The sequence below is a fragment of the Phyllobates terribilis genome, unplaced genomic scaffold, assembly GCF_046119375.1.
Source record: "Phyllobates terribilis strain yellow unplaced genomic scaffold, ASM4611937v1 Scaffold_13__5_contigs__length_258822181, whole genome shotgun sequence".
Lineage (NCBI taxonomy): Eukaryota > Metazoa > Chordata > Amphibia > Anura > Dendrobatidae > Phyllobates > Phyllobates terribilis.
Genome location: NW_027362773.1, coordinates 171,961,766 through 171,979,935, shown reverse-complemented (window position 1 = coordinate 171,979,935; position 18,170 = coordinate 171,961,766). Strand labels below are relative to the sequence as shown.

Here is an 18,170-nt window from a genome sequence, read left to right as displayed (position 1 = left end):
CACTGCTCCCGGTACAGATCCCTGCGGTCCCCACTGCTCCCAGTACAGATCCCTGCGGCCCTGACTGCTCCCAGTACAGATCCCTGCGGTCCCCACTGCTCCCGGTACAGATCCCTGCGGCCCCCACTGCTCCCAGTACAGATCCCTGCTGTCCCCACTGCTCCCGGTACAGATCCCTGCGGCCCCCACTGCTCCCGGTGCAGATCCCTGCGGTCCCCGCTGCTCCGAGTACAGATCCCTGCGGTCCCCACTGCTTCCAGTACAGATCCCTGCGGTCCCCACTGCTCCCAGTACAGATCCCTGCGGCCCCCACTGCTCCCGGTACAGATCCCTGCGGCCCTCACTGCTCCCGGTACAGATCCCTGCGGTCCCCACTGCTTCCAGTACAGATCCCTGCGGCCCTCACTGCTCCCAGTACAGATCCCTGCGGTCCCTACTGCACCCGGAACAGATCCCTGCGGTCCCCACTGCTCAAAGTACAGATCCCTGCGGTCCCCACTGCTCCCAGTACAGATCCCTGCGGTCCCCACTGCTCCCAGTACAGATCCCTGCGGTCCCCACTGCTCCCAGTACAGATCCCTGCTGTCCCCACTGCTCCCAGTACAGATCCCTGCGGTCCCCACTGCTCCCAGTACAGATCCCTGCGGTCCCCACTGCTCCCGGAACAGATCCCTGCGGCCCCCACTGCTCCCAGTACAGATCCCTGCGGTCCCCACTGCTCCCAGTACAGATCCCTGCGGTCCTCACTGCTCCCGGTACAGATCCCCAAGGCCCCCACTGCTCCCAGTACAGATCCCTGCGGTCCCCACTGCTCCCGGTACAGATCCCTGCGGTCCCCACTGCTCCCGGTACGGATCCCTGCGGTCCCCACTGCTGACTATATCCCATTTAGAGAACGTATCATTTATGGCGACCCTTTGTTTCCTATCATTTAGCCCGTTCCTCCCCCATCTGCATACAGTCCCCCCCAGTCCCGGCTCCTGGAGCTTCAGTATAAGGCTGTTATGTGCTGCAGGATCAGAGTCCAGATAAATCCCATCAGCCGCATCCACCATCCAGATCTGCACTCACCTCCTCATAGACCCGACATGTTGTCAGACACGACCGATACTTCATGAATCCGCGCTGATTATCATTTATTATATTATTCTCTGTGATATAACTCTGCAGGTCGTCTCTTATGATGCCCTCATATACATCACACACAACTGATGTCAGACTTACCCGATGGTAGTTACCTGGATCCACCTTCTTACCTTTCTTAAATATCGGTACCACATCAGCCTCCTCCAATCCTGAAGCACTACCCCTGTTACAACAGAGTCTAAGAATATAAGATACAGCGGTCTGTCATATACTGAGCTCAGCTCCCTCAGTATCCGTGGGTGAATACCGTCTGGGCCGGGGATTTGTCAATGTTTAATTTGCTCAGTCGCAGGCGTACTTCTTTTTGTGTTACACCAGTTATATCAGGTGGTGAACTTTTCATTTTTGCCCTGTTGAAAGATCCTTGGAGCAGACGGTTCGTTGGTGAACATGGATGAAAAGTGCCTGTTTAATATCTCAGCCTTTTCTTTGTCCTCTATAATTATCTTGTTATTATCATCTTTTAAGGGGCGGATACCATCTGATTTTTTTTTTTTAGCATTGATGTATGTATAACATTTTGGGGGAATTAATGTGGCTAGCGATTTTTTTTGCTCTGTAGATAATTTTCCAGCTTGATTCCAGGAAAATCCGTTTTGGCTTTTTGTATGTTTTATTGTGAGTCAGTAAAGGTGGCGTAATGCCTCTGACAACGTTGTTGACAACAGTGACCTGGGAGGAGTCAGAAATGCTTCCAGGGGTCTTCCCCATGCTGTTCCCATGTCATTTGAGCACTGTTCCCATCGATTTGGGCAATTTTTAGGGCCTCTGCAGACCGCCGGGGTGGGGGAGCCGCCTGAAAAATGTTCGTTTTTTCCCATAGACTTACATTGGGCTCGTTACTTGGACCGAGCACTCGAGCATTTTAGTGCTCTTCTCCCTGAATTCCTCGTTGTGAAGCGATCATGGTTCTCAGTCTCCTGTACTTAATCACTGCAGATCTCACTATACCGGGACCCCCAGAGCTGCTGCACAGCCCCCTGACCATTCTGACACAGGAGGGTCTTGTGAGTGCTTGCTGCCTTGTTAGCTCCTTCAGGGGAGATGTCAGCTGCTTCCCTCGGGGCCGATCACAGCAGGGGCCCCTCTCTATAGGCTCCACGGGGCTCTAACCCTTCTACATAGGTCGCCTTTGCCCCCTTATGGATGAGTTCCCCTATAAGTGATGCAGCTTATTCCTACAGGAGCGGGGGGCTAGGAGGGGGCTCTGCTATATATAGCACTTTGGAACCTCTGGGGGGAAATTACGAGACCATTGTTAGTAATAAAAGCCGTCGTCTGATATAAAAGAATCTGACTTCATTCACGTGGAATCAGCCGGAATCCAGGAATCTGCGGGAAATTCTGAGAAACACGAGATCCTTCATCATCGAGGAAGAAGAGAGGAGCGCGGCCCGGAGGAGAGTCGCAGAACTGCACCGTGTGAGGCGGAGGGTTAGAATATCCGAAGGGTTTATACATTGTATCACAGAGAAGGAAACAGGAAACATCATAGATACAATGTAGCAAAGGGCAGGAAAAGGGGTCTGCAGAGAGCAGAAGTCCCCCATAGACAAGCTCCGGAGGAATAGTCTGCAGAGGGCAGAGAACCCCCATAGACAAGCTCAGGAGGAATAGTATGCAGAGAGCAGAGGACCCCCATAGACAAGCTCAGGAGGAATAGTCTGCAGAGAGCAGAGTACCCCCATAGACAAGAGAAGGAGGAGGAGGAATAGTCTGCAGAGAGCAGAGTACCCCCATAGACAAGCTCAGGAGGAATAGTCTGCAGAGAGCAGAGTACCCCCATAGACAAGAGAAGGAGGAGGAGGAATAGTCTGCAGAGAGCAGAGTACCCCCATAGACAAGCTCAGGAGGAATAGTCTGCAGAGAGCAGAGGACCCCCATAGACAAGCTCAGGAGGAATAGTCTGCAGAGAGCAGAGGACCCCCATAGACAAGAGCAGGAAGAATGGTCTGCAGAGAGCAGAAATCCCCGCAGACAAGAGCAGGAGGAATAGTCTGCAGAGAGCAGAGGACCGCCGTAGACAAGAGCAGGAGGAATGGTCTGCAGAGAGCAGAAATCCCCGTGAACAAGAGCAAGAGGAATAGTCTGCAGAGAGCAGAGGACCACCATAGACAAGAGCAGGAGGAATGGTCTGCAGAGAGCAGAAATCCCCGTAGACAAGAGCAGGAGGAATAGTCTGCAGAGAGCAGAGGACCGCCATAGACAAGAGCAGGAAGAATGGTCTGCAGAGAGCAGAAATCCCCGTAGACAAGAGCAGGAGGAATAGTCTGCAGAGAGCAGAGGACCGCCGTAGACAAGAGCAGGAGGAATGGTCTGCAGAGAGCAGAAATACCCGTAGACAAGAGCAGGAGGAATAGTCTGCAGAGAGCAGAGGACCGCCGTAGACAAGAGCAGGAGGAATGGTCTGCAGAGAGCAGAAATCCCCGTAGACAAGAGCAGGAGGAATAGTCTGCAGAGAGCAGAGGACCCCCATAGACAAGAGCAGGAGGAATAGTCTGCAGAGAGCAGAGGACCCCCATAGACAAGAGCAGGAAGAATGGTCTGCAGAGAGCAGAAATCCCCATAGACAAGAGCAGGAGGAATAGTCTGCAGAGAGCAGAGGACCCCCATAGAAAGGTTTGCAGAGAGCAGAGGAAGGTTTGCAGTGTGTGGAGGACCCCCATACACACAGCAGCGGATTGCTGACTGCTTGGAGGTGTCCCAGGCTTCATAAGACACGATCCTTATTCATCTTCCAAATTATACTCAAGAAAGGAAGAAATCATCAATAAGTGACAGCGGCGCCGCGTGATACATGTGATCAGCGCCCAATCACTCATCCAAAACCTCAAGATACTGCTGCTGGGGAGGACACAATGATTCACCAATAGGACAGGAAAAAGGGGGTCTGTGCCTTTAAATCTAAAGAATCCGACTATAATAACAACTAAACGGAACCGACCTAGTGGTGGCTGCAGACAGGATCTTATCATGTATCTCTGTATACAGGGAGCTCCCCCTAGTGGTGGCTGCAGATAGGATCTTATCATGTATCTCCGTATACAGGGAGCTCCCCCTAGTGGTGTCAGCAGACAGAATCTTATCATGTATCTCTGTATACATGGAGCTCCCCCTAGTGGTGGCTGCAGACAGAATCTTATCATGTATCTCTGTATACAGGAAGCTCCCCCTAGTGGTGGCTGCAGACAGGATCTTATCATGTATCTCTGTATACAGGGAGCTCCCCCTAGTGGTGTCAGCAGACAGAATCTTATCATGTATCTCTGTATACAGGGAGCACCCCCTAGTGGTGGCTGCAGACAGGATCTTATCATGTATCTCTGTATACAGGAAGCTCCCCCTAGTGGTGGCTGCAGACAGGATCTTATCATGTATCTCTGTATACAGGGAGCTCCCCCTAGTGGTGTCAGCAGACAGAATCTTATCATGTATCTCTGTATACAGGAAGCTCCCCCTAGTGGTGGCTGCAGACAGGATCTTATCATGTATCTCTGTATACAGGGAACTCCCCCTAGTGGTGGCTACAGACAGGATCTTATCGTGTATCTCTGTATACAGGGAGCTCCCCCTAGTGGTGGCTGCAGACAGGATCTTATCGTGTATCTCTGTATACAGGGAGCTCCCCCTAGTGGTGGCTGCAGACAGGATCTTATCATGTATCTCTGTATACAGGGAGCTCCCCCTAGTGGTGGCTGCAGACAGGATCTTATCATGTATCTCTGTATACAGGGAGCTCCCTCTAGTGGTGTCTGCAGACATAATCTTATCATGTATCTCTGTATACAGGGAGCTCCCCCTAGTGGTGACTGCAGACAGGATCTTATCACGAATCTCTGTATACAGGGAGCACCCCCTAGTGGTGGCTGCAGAAAGAATCTTATCATGTATCTCTGTATACAGAGAGCTCCCCCTAGTGGTGGCTGCAGACAGGATCTTATCTTGTATCTCTGTATACAGGGAGCTCCCCCTAGTGGTGGCTGCACAGAATATTATCATGTATCTCTGTATACAGGAAGCTCCCCCTAGTGGTGACTGCAGACAGAATCTTGTCATGTATCTCTGTATACAGGGAGCTGCCCCTAGTGGTGACTGCAGACAGGATCTTGTCATGTATCTCTGTATACAGGGAGCTCCCCCTAGTGGTGGCTGCAGACAGGATCTTATCGTGTATCTCTGTATACAGGGAGCTCCCCCTAGTGGTGGCTGCAGACAGGATCTTATCATGTATCTCTGTATACAGGGAGCTCCCTCTAGTGGTGGCTGCAGACAGGATCTTATCGTGTATCTCTGTATACAGGGAGCTCCCCCTAGTGATGGCTGCAGACAGGATCTTATCATGTATCACTGTATTCAGGGAGCTCCCCCTAGTGGTGGCTGCAGACAGGATCTTATCATGTATCTCTGTATACAGGGAGCTCCCCCTAGTGGTGGCTGCAGACAGGATCTTATCATGTATCTCTGTATACAGGGAGCTCCCTCTAGTGGTGTCTGCAGACATAATCTTATCATGTATCTCTGTATACAGGGAGCTCCCCCTAGTGGTGACTGCAGACAGGATCTTATCACGAATCTCTGTATACAGGGAGCACCCCCTAGTGGTGGCTGCAGAAAGAATCTTATCATGTATCTCTGTATACAGAGAGCTCCCCCTAGTGGTGGCTGCAGACAGGATCTTATCTTGTATCTCTGTATACAGGGAGCTCCCCCTAGTGGTGGCTGCACAGAATATTATCATGTATCTCTGTATACAGGAAGCTCCCCCTAGTGGTGACTGCAGACAGAATCTTGTCATGTATCTCTGTATACAGGGAGCTGCCCCTAGTGGTGGCTGCAGACAGAATCTTATCATGTATCTCAGTATGCAGGAAGCTCCCCCTAGTGGTGGCTGCAGACAGGATCTTATCATGTATCTCTGTATACAGGGAGCTCCCCCTAGTGGTGGCTGCAGACAGGATCTTATCATGTATCTCTGTATACAGAGAGCTCCCCCTAGTGGTGGCTGCAGACAGGATCTTATCATGTATCTCTGTATACAGGGAGCTCCCCCTAGTGGTAGCTGCAGACAGGATCTTATCATGTATCTCTGTATACAGGGAGCTCCCCCTAGTGGTGGCTGCAGACAGGATCTTATCATGTATCTCTGTATACAGGGAGCTCCCACTAGTGGTGGCTGCAGACAGGATCTTATCATGTATCTCTGTATACAGGAGCTCCCCCTAGTGGTGACTGCAGACAGGATCTTATCATGTATCTCTGTATACAGGGAGCTCCCCCTAGTGGTGGCTGCTGACAGAATCTTATCATGTATCTCTGTATACAGGGAGCTCCCCCTAGTGGTGGCTGCAGACAGGATCTTATCATGTATCTCTGTATACAGGGAGCTCCCCCTAGTGGTGGCTGCAGACAGGATCTTATCATGTATCTCTGTATACAGGGAGCTCCCCCTAGTGGTGGCTGCAGACAGGATCTTATCATGTATCTCTGTATACAGGAAGCTCCCCCTAGTGGTGGCTGCAGACAGGATCTTATCATGTATCTTTGTATACAGGGAGCTCCCCCTAATGGTGGCTGCAGACAGGATCTTATCATGTATCTCTGTATAAAGGAAGCTCCCCCTAGTGGTGACTGCAGACAGAATCTTATCATGTATCTCTGTATACAGGGAGCTCCCCCTAATGGTGACTGCAGACAGAATCTTATCATGTATCTCTGTATACAGGGAGCTCCCCCTAGTGGTGGCTGCAGACAGAATATCATGTATCTCTGCATACAGGGAGCTCCCCCTAATGGTGACTGCAGACAGGATCTTATCATGTATTTCTGTATACAGGGAACTTCCCCTAGTGTTGGCTGCGGACAGGATCTTATCATGTATTTCTGTATACAGGGAGCTCCCCCTAGTGGTGGCTGCAGATGGGATCTTATCATGTATCTCTGTATACAGGGAGCTCCCCCTAGTGGTGGCTGCAAACAGAATCTTATCATGTATCTCTGTATACAGGGAGCTCCCCCTAGTGGTGGCTGTAGATAGGATCTTATCATGTATCTCTGTATACAGGGAGCTCCCCCTAGTGGTGGCTGCGGACAGGATCTTATCATGTATTTCTGTATACAGGGAGCTCCCCCTAGTGGTGGCTGCAGACAGAATCTTATCATGTATCTCTGTATACAGGGAGCTCCCCCTAGTGGTGGCTGAAGACAATCATTACCAGTGTGATGTGTAGTAGTTACCATGAATAGTACATGAAATTCAGTCAGGAAAAATCCTGATCATGTGCACAGATCTGCCTAAATCTCATAGGAAATCATGGGATAAGGATTGCAATGCGTTTCTGAGGCCAATTCCGTGCGGAATTGCCACATAAAAGACGCACAGTGTGCGCATAGCCTAACTCCAGTCACATTCAAAGCTGCATTTACAGTTCTGCTGGTTGCAATTGGGACACGTCCAGACACTGGAGAAAACCTACAGGTTAGTGGCGCTCCTAGGACACCGCGTCTGCTGCTGCTGTGCATTCTGGGAGGAGTGTGTACTTCTATATGAGGTTAAAAGGAAACTTGTCAGATTGATTTTGTCCCCCAGTCATGTGACTGGAGTATTAGAACATGGTTAGTGCAGCTCTAGATGTGACTAGTGTATAAGATATGATAAAACAGCAGAATGGTGACTGCAGCTCTGGAGGTGACTGGAGGATAAGACACAATGTAACAGCAGAATAGTGAGTGCAGCTCTGGAGGTGACTGGAGGATAAGACACGATGTAACAGCAGAATAGTGAGTGCAGCTCTGGAGGTGACTGGAGGATAAGACACAATGTAACAGCAGAATAGTGAGTGCAGCTCTGGAGGTGACTGGAGGATAAGACACGATGTAACAGCAGAATAGTGAGTGCAGCTCTGGAGGTGACTGGAGGATCAGACAGATGTAACAGCAGAATAGTGAGCGCAGATCTGGAGGTGACTGGAGGATAAGACAGATGTAAAAGCAGAATAGTGAGTGCAGCTCTGGAGGTGACTGGAGGATAAGACAGATGTAACAGCAGAATAGTGACTGCAGCTCTGGAGGTGACTGGAGGATAAGACACGATGTAACAGCAGGATAGTGACTGCAGCTCTGGAGGTGACTGGAGGATAAGACACGATGTAACAGCAGAATAGTGAGTGCAGCTCTGGAGGTAACTGGAGGATACGACATGATGTAACAGCAGAATAGTGACTGCAGCTCTGGAGGTGACTGGAGGACACGACACGATTAGTGCAGGATAAGTGATATGTTTTGGGATGATATCTGGGTGGTATTCGCAGTCGGGGTCTGTTGGTACAGGAGTCGTGGAGCCGTTTTCTTCTGTTTCTCGGATCGGAATCTGTTAGGAGAAATCTTTAATATTCATCTTCCCGGGATTTCACAAGACAAATCCTCAGCAACAGAAGTGACAGCGAGGTCTCCGGGAGCCGAGCGCGGAGCAGCCGGGTATTGATCCCGAGCAGGAGGCCTCAGCATCGCCGCCAGACCCTGGTAAAAGAACGGGGGCCTCGGGAAAATCAGAGCAAAGCCCCCGCACAAGGAAAGCGATGTCACAGTCAAAACACACAGGGCCAAAAGGAAAAACTTAGACCAAGTCATGGGCCAACCAGTATACAGTATAATGGGCCCCACATGGTCCCCCAGACGGTATAATGGCCCCACATAGTCCTCCATACAGTATAATGGTCCCACATGGTCCTCCATACAGTATAATGACCCCACATAGTCCTCCATACAGTATAATGACCCCCACATAGTCCTCCATACAGTATAATGACCCCCACATAGTCCTCCACACAGTATAATGGGCTCCACATGGTCCTCCATACAGAATAATGAGCCCCACATAGTCCTCCATACAGTATAATGACCCCCACATAGTCCTCCACACAGTATAATGGGCTCCACATGGTCCTCCATACAGTATAATGACCCCCACATAGTCCTCCATACAGTATAATGGCCCCACATAGTCCTCCATACAGAATAATGAGCCCCACATAGTCCTCCATACAGTATAATGACCCCCACATAGTCCTCCACACAGTATAATGGGCTCCACATGGTCCTCCATACAGAATAATGAGCCCCACATAGTCCTCCATACAGTATAATGGCCCCACATAGTGCTCCATACAGTATAATGGCCCCACATAGACCTCCATACAGTATAATGGGCCCCACATAGTCCTCCATACAGTATAATGACCCCCACATAGTCCTCCATACAGTATAATGACCCCCACATAGTCCTCCACACAGTATAATGGGCTCCACATGGTCCTCCATACAGAATAATGAGCCCCACATAGTCCTCCATACAGTATAATGGCCCCACATAGTGCTCCATACAGTATAATGGCCCCACATAGTGCTCCATACAGTATAATGGCCCCACATAGTCCTCCATACAGTATAATGGCTCCACATAGTCCTCCATACAGTATAATGGGCCCCACATAGTCCTCCATACAGTATAATGAGCCCCACATAGTCCTCCATATAGTATAATGGCCCCACATAGTCCTCCATACAGTATAATGGCCCCACATAGTCCTCCATATAGTATAATGGCCCCACATAGTCCTCCATACAGTATAATGAGCCCACATAGTCCTCCATACAGTATAATGGGCCCACACAGTCCTCCATACAGTATAATGGGCCCACAAAGTCCTCCATACAGTATAATGGCCTCACATAGTCCTTCATACAGTATAATGGGCCCCACATAGTCTTCTATACAGTATAATGGGCCCACATAGTCCTCCATACAGTATAATGGCCCCACATAGTCCTCCATACAGTATAATGGCCTCACATAGTCCTTCATACAGTATAATGGCCCCACATAGTACTCCATACAGTATAATGGGCCCCACATAGTCTTCTATACAGTATAATGGGCCCCACATAGCCCTCCATACAGTATAATGGGCCCACATAGTCCTCCATACAGTATAATGGCCTCACATAGTCCTTCATACAGTATAATGGCCCCACATAGTCTTCTATACAGTATAATGGGCCCACATAGTCCTCCATACAGTATAATGGGCCCACATAGTCCTCCATACAGTATAATGGCCTCACATAGTCCTTCATACAGTATAATGGCCCCACATAGTACTCCATACAGTATAATGGCCCCACATAGTCCTCCATACAGTATAATGGGCTCCACATAGTGCTCCATACAGTATAATGGCCCCACATAGTCCTCCATACAGTATAATGGCTCCACATAGTCCTCCATACAGTATAATGGGCCCCACATAGTCCTCCATACAGTATAATGGCCCCACATAGTCCTCCATATAGTATAATGGCCCCACATAGTCCTCCATACAGTATAATGGCCCCACATAGTCCTCCATACAGTATAATGGTCCCACATAGTCCTCCATACAGTATAATGGGCTCCACATAGTGCTCCATACAGTATAATGGGCCCACATAGTCCTCCATACAGTATAATGGCCCCACATAGTCCTCCATACAGTATAATGGCCCCACATAGTCCTCCATACAGTATAATGGCTCCACATAGTCCTCCATACAGTATAATGGGCCCCACATAGTCCTCCATACAGTATAATGGCTCCACATAGTCCTCCATACAGTATAATGGGCCCCACATAGTCCTCCATACAGTATAATGGCCCCACATAGTCCTCCATATAGTATAATGGCCCCACATAGTCCTCCATACAGTATAATGGCCCCACATAGTCCTCCATATAGTATAATGGCCCCACATAGTGCTCCATACAGTATAATGGCCCCACATAGTCCTCCATACAGTATAATGGCTCCACATAGTCCTCCATACAGTATAATGGGCCCACAGAATATGTTGGCGCTATATAAAAATTATTATTCAGAGGGTGCGGCGTTGCCTGTGTAAGGGGGCCCTCTAGGCACATTGATTAAAGGGGCTCTCCCCAGGGCTAATGGTATTGAGTGAAGGGCCTGAGCCATTAGAGCCAATGATGACAGGGTCCAGTACTGATCAGTCAGCACAGACGCTGCTGCGGAGAAGACATTGTTCTAATAGGACCCGGAATCAGTATGGAGTGCAGCTCCGGAGGATCCATCACTAACATGGAGAAGATCAGATCATGTCACCAGCTTCCCAATGATCAGCCTGGCAGGGAGGACCCTGTGATCAGTCACTGACCCTAGGGCACACATTCAGTAACATCACCCCCGAGGCCAGTGGTGAGCTCAATGCCAGGCAGGAGGCTGCACAGCTCTCCGCACAACGTCACAGAAGCCAGACGAGGTCAGTGGCAGCCACATATCCCAAGAAGATGATGAGGTCAGCAAGTAAAGGGGCAGAGCTCTGCAGAGAGGCCGGAGGTGTAATAATCTGCAGAAGGAGGTAGTGCTGCCATCATGTGACGAGCCGTATACTGACGTCAGGGATCCACCTGGATGGGAAACGCTGCTCTTTACAATCATTCTCGCGTCCCTTTAAATCTGCGCCCCTGAACTCCACAGCAACTACCAAAACTTTACCTGAGGCCAGGCCTAGAGTTCACCAGGAAAAAGGGACTGAAAGAGTTAAATCTGAACTATCAGGAATCCATAGGCTCAGAGCAAACGGCCTCCTCACCCCGGCACTTACCGACCAACAGAGACACGGAGCCGCGGGGACACCATGAGATGATGAAGGTCAGGAGACGTATAACCTGTAATAACATATGAAGTGCTGTCACCAGCAGGGGGCGCTCTGCTCGCTCATATAAAGTGCTGTCACCAGCAGGGGGCGCTCTGCTCGCTCATATAAAGTGCTGTCACCAGCAGGGGGCACTCTGCTCGCTCATATACAGTGCTGTCACCAGCAGGGGGCGCTCTGCTGGCTCATATAAAGTGCTGTCACCAGCAGGGGGCGCTCTGCTCGCTCATATAAAGTGCAGTCACCAGCAGGGGGCGCTCTGCTCGCTCATATACAGTGCTGTCACCAGCAGGCGCTCTGCTCGCTCATATAAAGTGCAGTCACCAGCAGGGGGCGCTCTGCTCGCTCATATACAGTGCTGTCACCAGCAGGCGCTCTGCTCGCTCATATAAAGTGCTGTCACCAGCAGGGGGCGCTCTGCTCACTCATATACAGTGCTGTCACCAGCAGGGGGCGCTCTGCTGGCTCATATAAAGTGCTGTCACCAGCAGGGGGCGCTCTGCTCGCTCATATAAAGTGCAGTCACCAGCAGGGGGCGCTCTGCTCGCTCATATAAAGTGCTGTCACCAGCAGGGGGCGCTCTGCTCGCTCATATAAAGTGCTGTCACCAGCAGGGGGCGCTCTGCTCGCTCATATAAAGTGATGTCACCAGCAGGGGGCGCTCTGCTCGCTCATATAAAGTGCTGTCACCAGCAGGGGGCGCTCTGCTCGCTCATATAAAGTGCTGTCACCAGCAGGGGGCACTCTGCTCGCTCATATACAGTGCTGTCACCAGCAGGCGCTCTGCTCGCTCATATAAAGTGCAGTCACCAGCAGGGGGCGCTCTGCTCGCTCATATAAAGTGCTGTCACCAGCAGGGGGCGCTCTGCTCGCTCATATAAAGTGCAGTCACCAGCAGGGGGCGCTCTGCTCGCTCATATAAAGTGCAGTCACCAGCAGGGGGCGCTCTGCTCGCTCATATAAAGTGCTGTCACCAGCAGGCGCTCTGCTGGCTCATATAAAGTGCTGTCACCAGCAGGGGGCGCTCTGCTCACTCATATACAGTGCTGTCACCAGCAGGGGTCGCTCTGCTCGCTCATATAAAGTGCTGTCACCAGCAGGCGCTCTGCTCGCTCATATACAGTGCTGTCACCAGCAGGCGCTCTGCTGGCTCATATACAGTGCTGTCACCAGCAGGGGGCGCTCTGCTCGCTCATATAAAGTGCAGTCACCAGCAGGGGGCGCTCTGCTCGCTCATATACAGTGCTGTCACCAGCGGGCGCTCTGCTCGCTCATATAAAGTGATGTCACCAGCAGGGGGCGCTCTGCTCGCTCATATAAAGTGCTGTCACCAGCAGGGGGCGCTCTGCTCGCTCATTTAAAGTGCTGTCACCAGCAGGGGGCGCTCTGCTCCCTCATATAAAGTGCTGTCACCAGCAGGCGCTCTGCTCGCTCATATAAAGTGATGTCACCAGCAGGGGGCGCTCTGCTCGCTCATATAAAGTGCTGTCACCAGCAGGGGGCGCTCTGCTCGCTCATATAAAGTGCTGTCACCAGCAGGGGGCGCTCTGCTCCCTCATATAAAGTGCTGTCACCAGCAGGCGCCCTGCTCCCTCATATAAAGTGCTGTCACCAGCAGGGGGCGCTCTGCTCGCTCATATAAAGTGATGTCACCAGCAGGGGGCGCTCTGCTCGCTCATATAAAGTGCTGTCACCAGCAGGGGGCGCTCTGCTCGCTCATATAAAGTGCTGTCACCAGCAGGGGGCGCTCTGCTCCCTCATATAAAGTGCTGTCACCAGCAGGCGCTCTGCTGGCTCATATAAAGTGCTGTCACCAGCAGGGGGCGCTCTGCTCCCTCATATAAAGTGCTGTCACCAGCAGGCGCTCTGCTCCCTCATATACAGTGCTGTCACCAGCAGGGGGCTCTCTGCTCGCTCATATAAAGTGCTGTCACCAGCAGGGGGCGCTCTGCTCCCTCATATAAAGTGCTGTCACCAGCAGGGGGCGCTCTGCTGCCTCATATAAAGTGCTGTCACCAGCAGGGGGCGCTCTGCTCGCTCATATACAGTGCTGTCACCAGCAGGGGGCTCTCTGCTCGCTCATATAAAGTGCTGTCACCAGCAGGGGGCGCTCTGCTCGCTCATATACAGTGCTGTCACCAGCAGGGGGCTCTCTGCTCGCTCATATAAAGTGCTGTCACCAGCGGGCGCCCTGCTTGCTCATATACAGTGCTGTCACCAGCAGGGGGCGCTCTGCTCACTCATATAAAATGCTGTCATCAGCAGGGGGCGCTCTGCTCGCTCATATAAAGTGCTGTCACCAGCAGGGGGCGCTCTGCTCGCTCATATAAAGTGCTGTCACCAGCAGGGGGCGCTCTGCTCCCTCATATAAAGTGCTGTCACCAGCAGGGGGCGCTCTGCTGGCTCATATAAAGTGCTGTCACCAGCAGGGGGCGCTCTGCTCACTCATATAAAGTGCTGTCACCAGCAGGCGCTCTGCTCACTCATATACAGTGCTGTCACCAGCAGGGGGCACTCTGCTCGCTCATATAAAGTGCTGTCACCAGCAGGGGGCGCTCTGCTGGCTCATATAAAGTGCTGTCACCAGCAGGCGCTCTGCTCACTCATATACAGTGCTGTCACCAGCAGGGGGCGCTCTGCTCAATCATATAAAGTGCTGTCACCAGCAGGGGGCACTCTGCTCGCTCATATAAAGTGCTGTCACCAGCAGGGGGCACTCTGCTCGCTCATATAAAGTGCTGTCACCAGCAGGGGGCGCTCTGCTGGCTCATATAAAGTGCTGTCACCAGCAGGGGGCGCTCTGCTGGCTCATATAAAGTGCTGTCACCAGCAGGGGGCGCTCTGCTCACTCATATAAAGTGCTGTCACCAGCAGGCGCTCTGCTCACTCATATACAGTGCTGTCACCAGCAGGGGGCACTCTGCTGGCTCATATAAAGTGCTGTCACCAGCAGGGGGCGCTCTGCTCACTCATATAAAGTGCTGTCACCAGCAGGCGCTCTGCTTACTCATATACAGTGCTGTCACCAGCAGGGGGCGCTCTGCTCAATCATATAAAGTGCTGTCACCAGCAGGGGGCGCTCTGCTGCCTCATATAAAGTGCTGTCACCAGCAGGGGGCGCTCTGCTCGCTCATATACAGTGCTGTCACCAGCAGGGGGCTCTCTGCTCGCTCATATAAAGTGCTGTCACCAGCAGGGGGCGCTCTGCTCGCTCATATACAGTGCTGTCACCAGCAGGGGGCTCTCTGCTCGCTCATATAAAGTGCTGTCACCAGCGGGCGCCCTGCTTGCTCATATACAGTGCTGTCACCAGCAGGGGGCGCTCTGCTCACTCATATAAAATGCTGTCATCAGCAGGGGGCGCTCTGCTCGCTCATATAAAGTGCTGTCACCAGCAGGGGGCGCTCTGCTCGCTCATATAAAGTGCTGTCACCAGCAGGGGGCGCTCTGCTCCCTCATATAAAGTGCTGTCACCAGCAGGGGGCGCTCTGCTGGCTCATATAAAGTGCTGTCACCAGCAGGGGGCGCTCTGCTCACTCATATAAAGTGCTGTCACCAGCAGGCGCTCTGCTCACTCATATACAGTGCTGTCACCAGCAGGGGGCACTCTGCTCGCTCATATAAAGTGCTGTCACCAGCAGGGGGCGCTCTGCTGGCTCATATAAAGTGCTGTCACCAGCAGGCGCTCTGCTCACTCATATACAGTGCTGTCACCAGCAGGGGGCGCTCTGCTCAATCATATAAAGTGCTGTCACCAGCAGGGGGCACTCTGCTCGCTCATATAAAGTGCTGTCACCAGCAGGGGGCACTCTGCTCGCTCATATAAAGTGCTGTCACCAGCAGGGGGCGCTCTGCTGGCTCATATAAAGTGCTGTCACCAGCAGGGGGCGCTCTGCTCACTCATATAAAGTGCTGTCACCAGCAGGCGCTCTGCTCACTCATATACAGTGCTGTCACCAGCAGGGGGCACTCTGCTCGCTCATATAAAGTGCTGTCACCAGCAGGGGGCGCTCTGCTGGCTCATATAAAGTGCTGTCACCAGCAGGGGGCGCTCTGCTCACTCATATAAAGTGCTGTCACCAGCAGGCGCTCTGCTCACTCATATACAGTGCTGTCACCAGCAGGGGGCGCTCTGCTCAATCATATAAAGTGCTGTCACCAGCAGGGGGCGCTCTGCTCGCTCCTATTACTTCTCCTAGATAAACGATTGATCTGCTCTATAAAATGATTCATCAATGATTCAGCGCTGTCTATATACATCGGATGCGTTATAGGGGAGCTCCGCGCCGGGCGCCCCCCCCAGTATGCACACATGTACATAGTAGCAGGCAGCGACATCGGCCACATTGTAACCGGCCCCATTAACCCCTGGTGCGCTGGGCCCCAGCTGATGAGCAGGGAGCCTGCCCGCCGCCGTACCTGTCGTAGCTCCACCTGCTGTAGCACATGCTCCTGTTGCTGCTGACCCCCTCCATCCTCAGGTGCTGCCGGCTGCTGGGCAGGGATCCTGGCACTGGCTCGTGGCTGGGATCGGTACCTCCAGTCCGGTAAGTAGCATCACATAGAGATTCACGGAGGCTCATTGACTTGGCTCTCACAATCTGAGGAATGTACCACTTTCAGTGTGAGGAGGGGGGTGCAGCAGCGCACGGTTTCTATGCAGCGAGACCCTCAGTGTGCTGGCTGCAGCTCCGGAGTGATGGAGGATGTGGTGAAGATGAAGGTCTCCTGACACTGGCTGCCTCCTGTATCTACAGCTGCGGCTCCATCCTGACATCACTGTCCCTCTGCGCCTGACAGATCGAATCCTACGTGTGCAGGTACCGGCGGCCGCAGGGACGGAGACCTGGAACACCATCTCCAGCTGCAGATCACTCCTTACCAGGGGTCTGGAGCATCATCTCCTCCAGCTGCAGATCACTCCTTACCAGGGGTCTGGAACATCATCTCCTCCAGCTGCAGATCACTCCTTACCAGGGGTCTGAAACATCATCTCCTCCATCTGCAGATCACTCCTTACCAGGGGTCTGGAACATCATCTCCTCCATCTGCAGATCACTCCTTACCAGGGGTCTGAAACATCATCTCCAGCTGCAGATCACTCCTTACCAGGGGTCTGGAACATCATCTCCTCCAGCTGCAGATCACTCCTTACCAGGGGTCTGGAACATCATCTCCTCCATCTGCAGATCACTCCTTACCAGGGGTCTGGAACATCATCTCCACCTGCAGATCACTCCTTACCAGGGGTCTGGAACATCATGTCCAGCTGCAGATCACTCCTTACCAGGGGTCTGGAACATCATGTCCAGCTGCAGATCACTCCTTACCAGGGGTCTGGAACATCATCTCCACCTGCAGATCACTCCTTACCAGGGGTCTGGAACATCATCTCCAGCTGCAGATCACTTCTTACCAGGGGTCTGGAACATCATCTCCACCTGCAGATCACTCCTTACCAGGGGTCTGGAACATCATCTCCACCTGCAGATCACTCCTTACCAGGGGTCTGGAACATCATCTCCACCTGCAGATCACTCCTTACCAGGGGTCTGGAACATCATCTCCAGCTGCAGATCACTCCTTACCAGGGGTCTGGAACATCATCTCCAGCTGCAGATCACTCCTTACCAGGGGTCTGGAACATCATCTCCACCTGCAGATCACTCCTTACCAGGGGTCTGGAACATCATCTCCACCTGCAGATCACTCCTTACCAGGGGTCTGGAACATCATCTCCACCTGCAGATCACTCCTTACCAGGGGTCTGGAACATCATCTCCAGCTGCAGATCACTCCTTACCAGGGGTCTGGAACATCATCTCCACCTGCAGATCACTCCTTACCAGGGGTCTGGAACATCATCTCCACCTGCAGATCACTCCTTACCAGGGGTCTGGAACATCATCTCCATCTGCAGATCACTCCTTACCAGGGGTCTGGAACATCATCTCCACCTGCAGATCACTCCTTACCAGGGGTCTGGAACATCATCTCCACCTGCAGATCACTCCTTACCAGGGGTCTGGAACATCATCTCCACCTGCAGATCACTCCTTACCAGGGGTCTGGAACATCATCTCCAGCTGCAGATCACTCCTTACCAGGGGTCTGGAACATCATCTCCAGCTGCAGATCACTCCTTACCAGGGGTCTGGAGCATCATCTCCAGCTGCAGATCACTCCTTACCAGGGGTCTGAAACATCATCTCCACCTGCAGATCACTCCCTACCAGGGGTCTGGAACATCATCTCCACCTGCAGATCACTCCCTACCAGGGGTCTGGAACATCATCTCCAGCTGCAGATCACTCCT

At 52.1% G+C, this 18,170-nt stretch overlaps 1 protein-coding gene across 3 annotated transcripts in view; it reads right to left on the bottom strand.

The window, feature by feature from the left end:
- LOC141174236 (tubby protein homolog) overlaps window positions 1-16,617 on the bottom strand; it is a 500,281-nt gene extending 483,664 nt beyond the window's left edge. The window contains exon 1 of one of the 3 annotated variants that reach the window (XM_073659070.1): window positions 16,274-16,617. In XM_073659070.1, coding sequence (XP_073515171.1) covers window positions 16,274-16,437 — 164 coding nt within the window. In that variant the 5' untranslated portion in view covers window positions 16,438-16,617. The remainder of the gene's footprint in view (window positions 1-16,273) is intronic. The other 2 variants (XM_073659067.1, XM_073659066.1) reach the window with 2 other exon arrangements.
- Window positions 16,618-18,170: the final 1,553 nt, after the last annotated feature.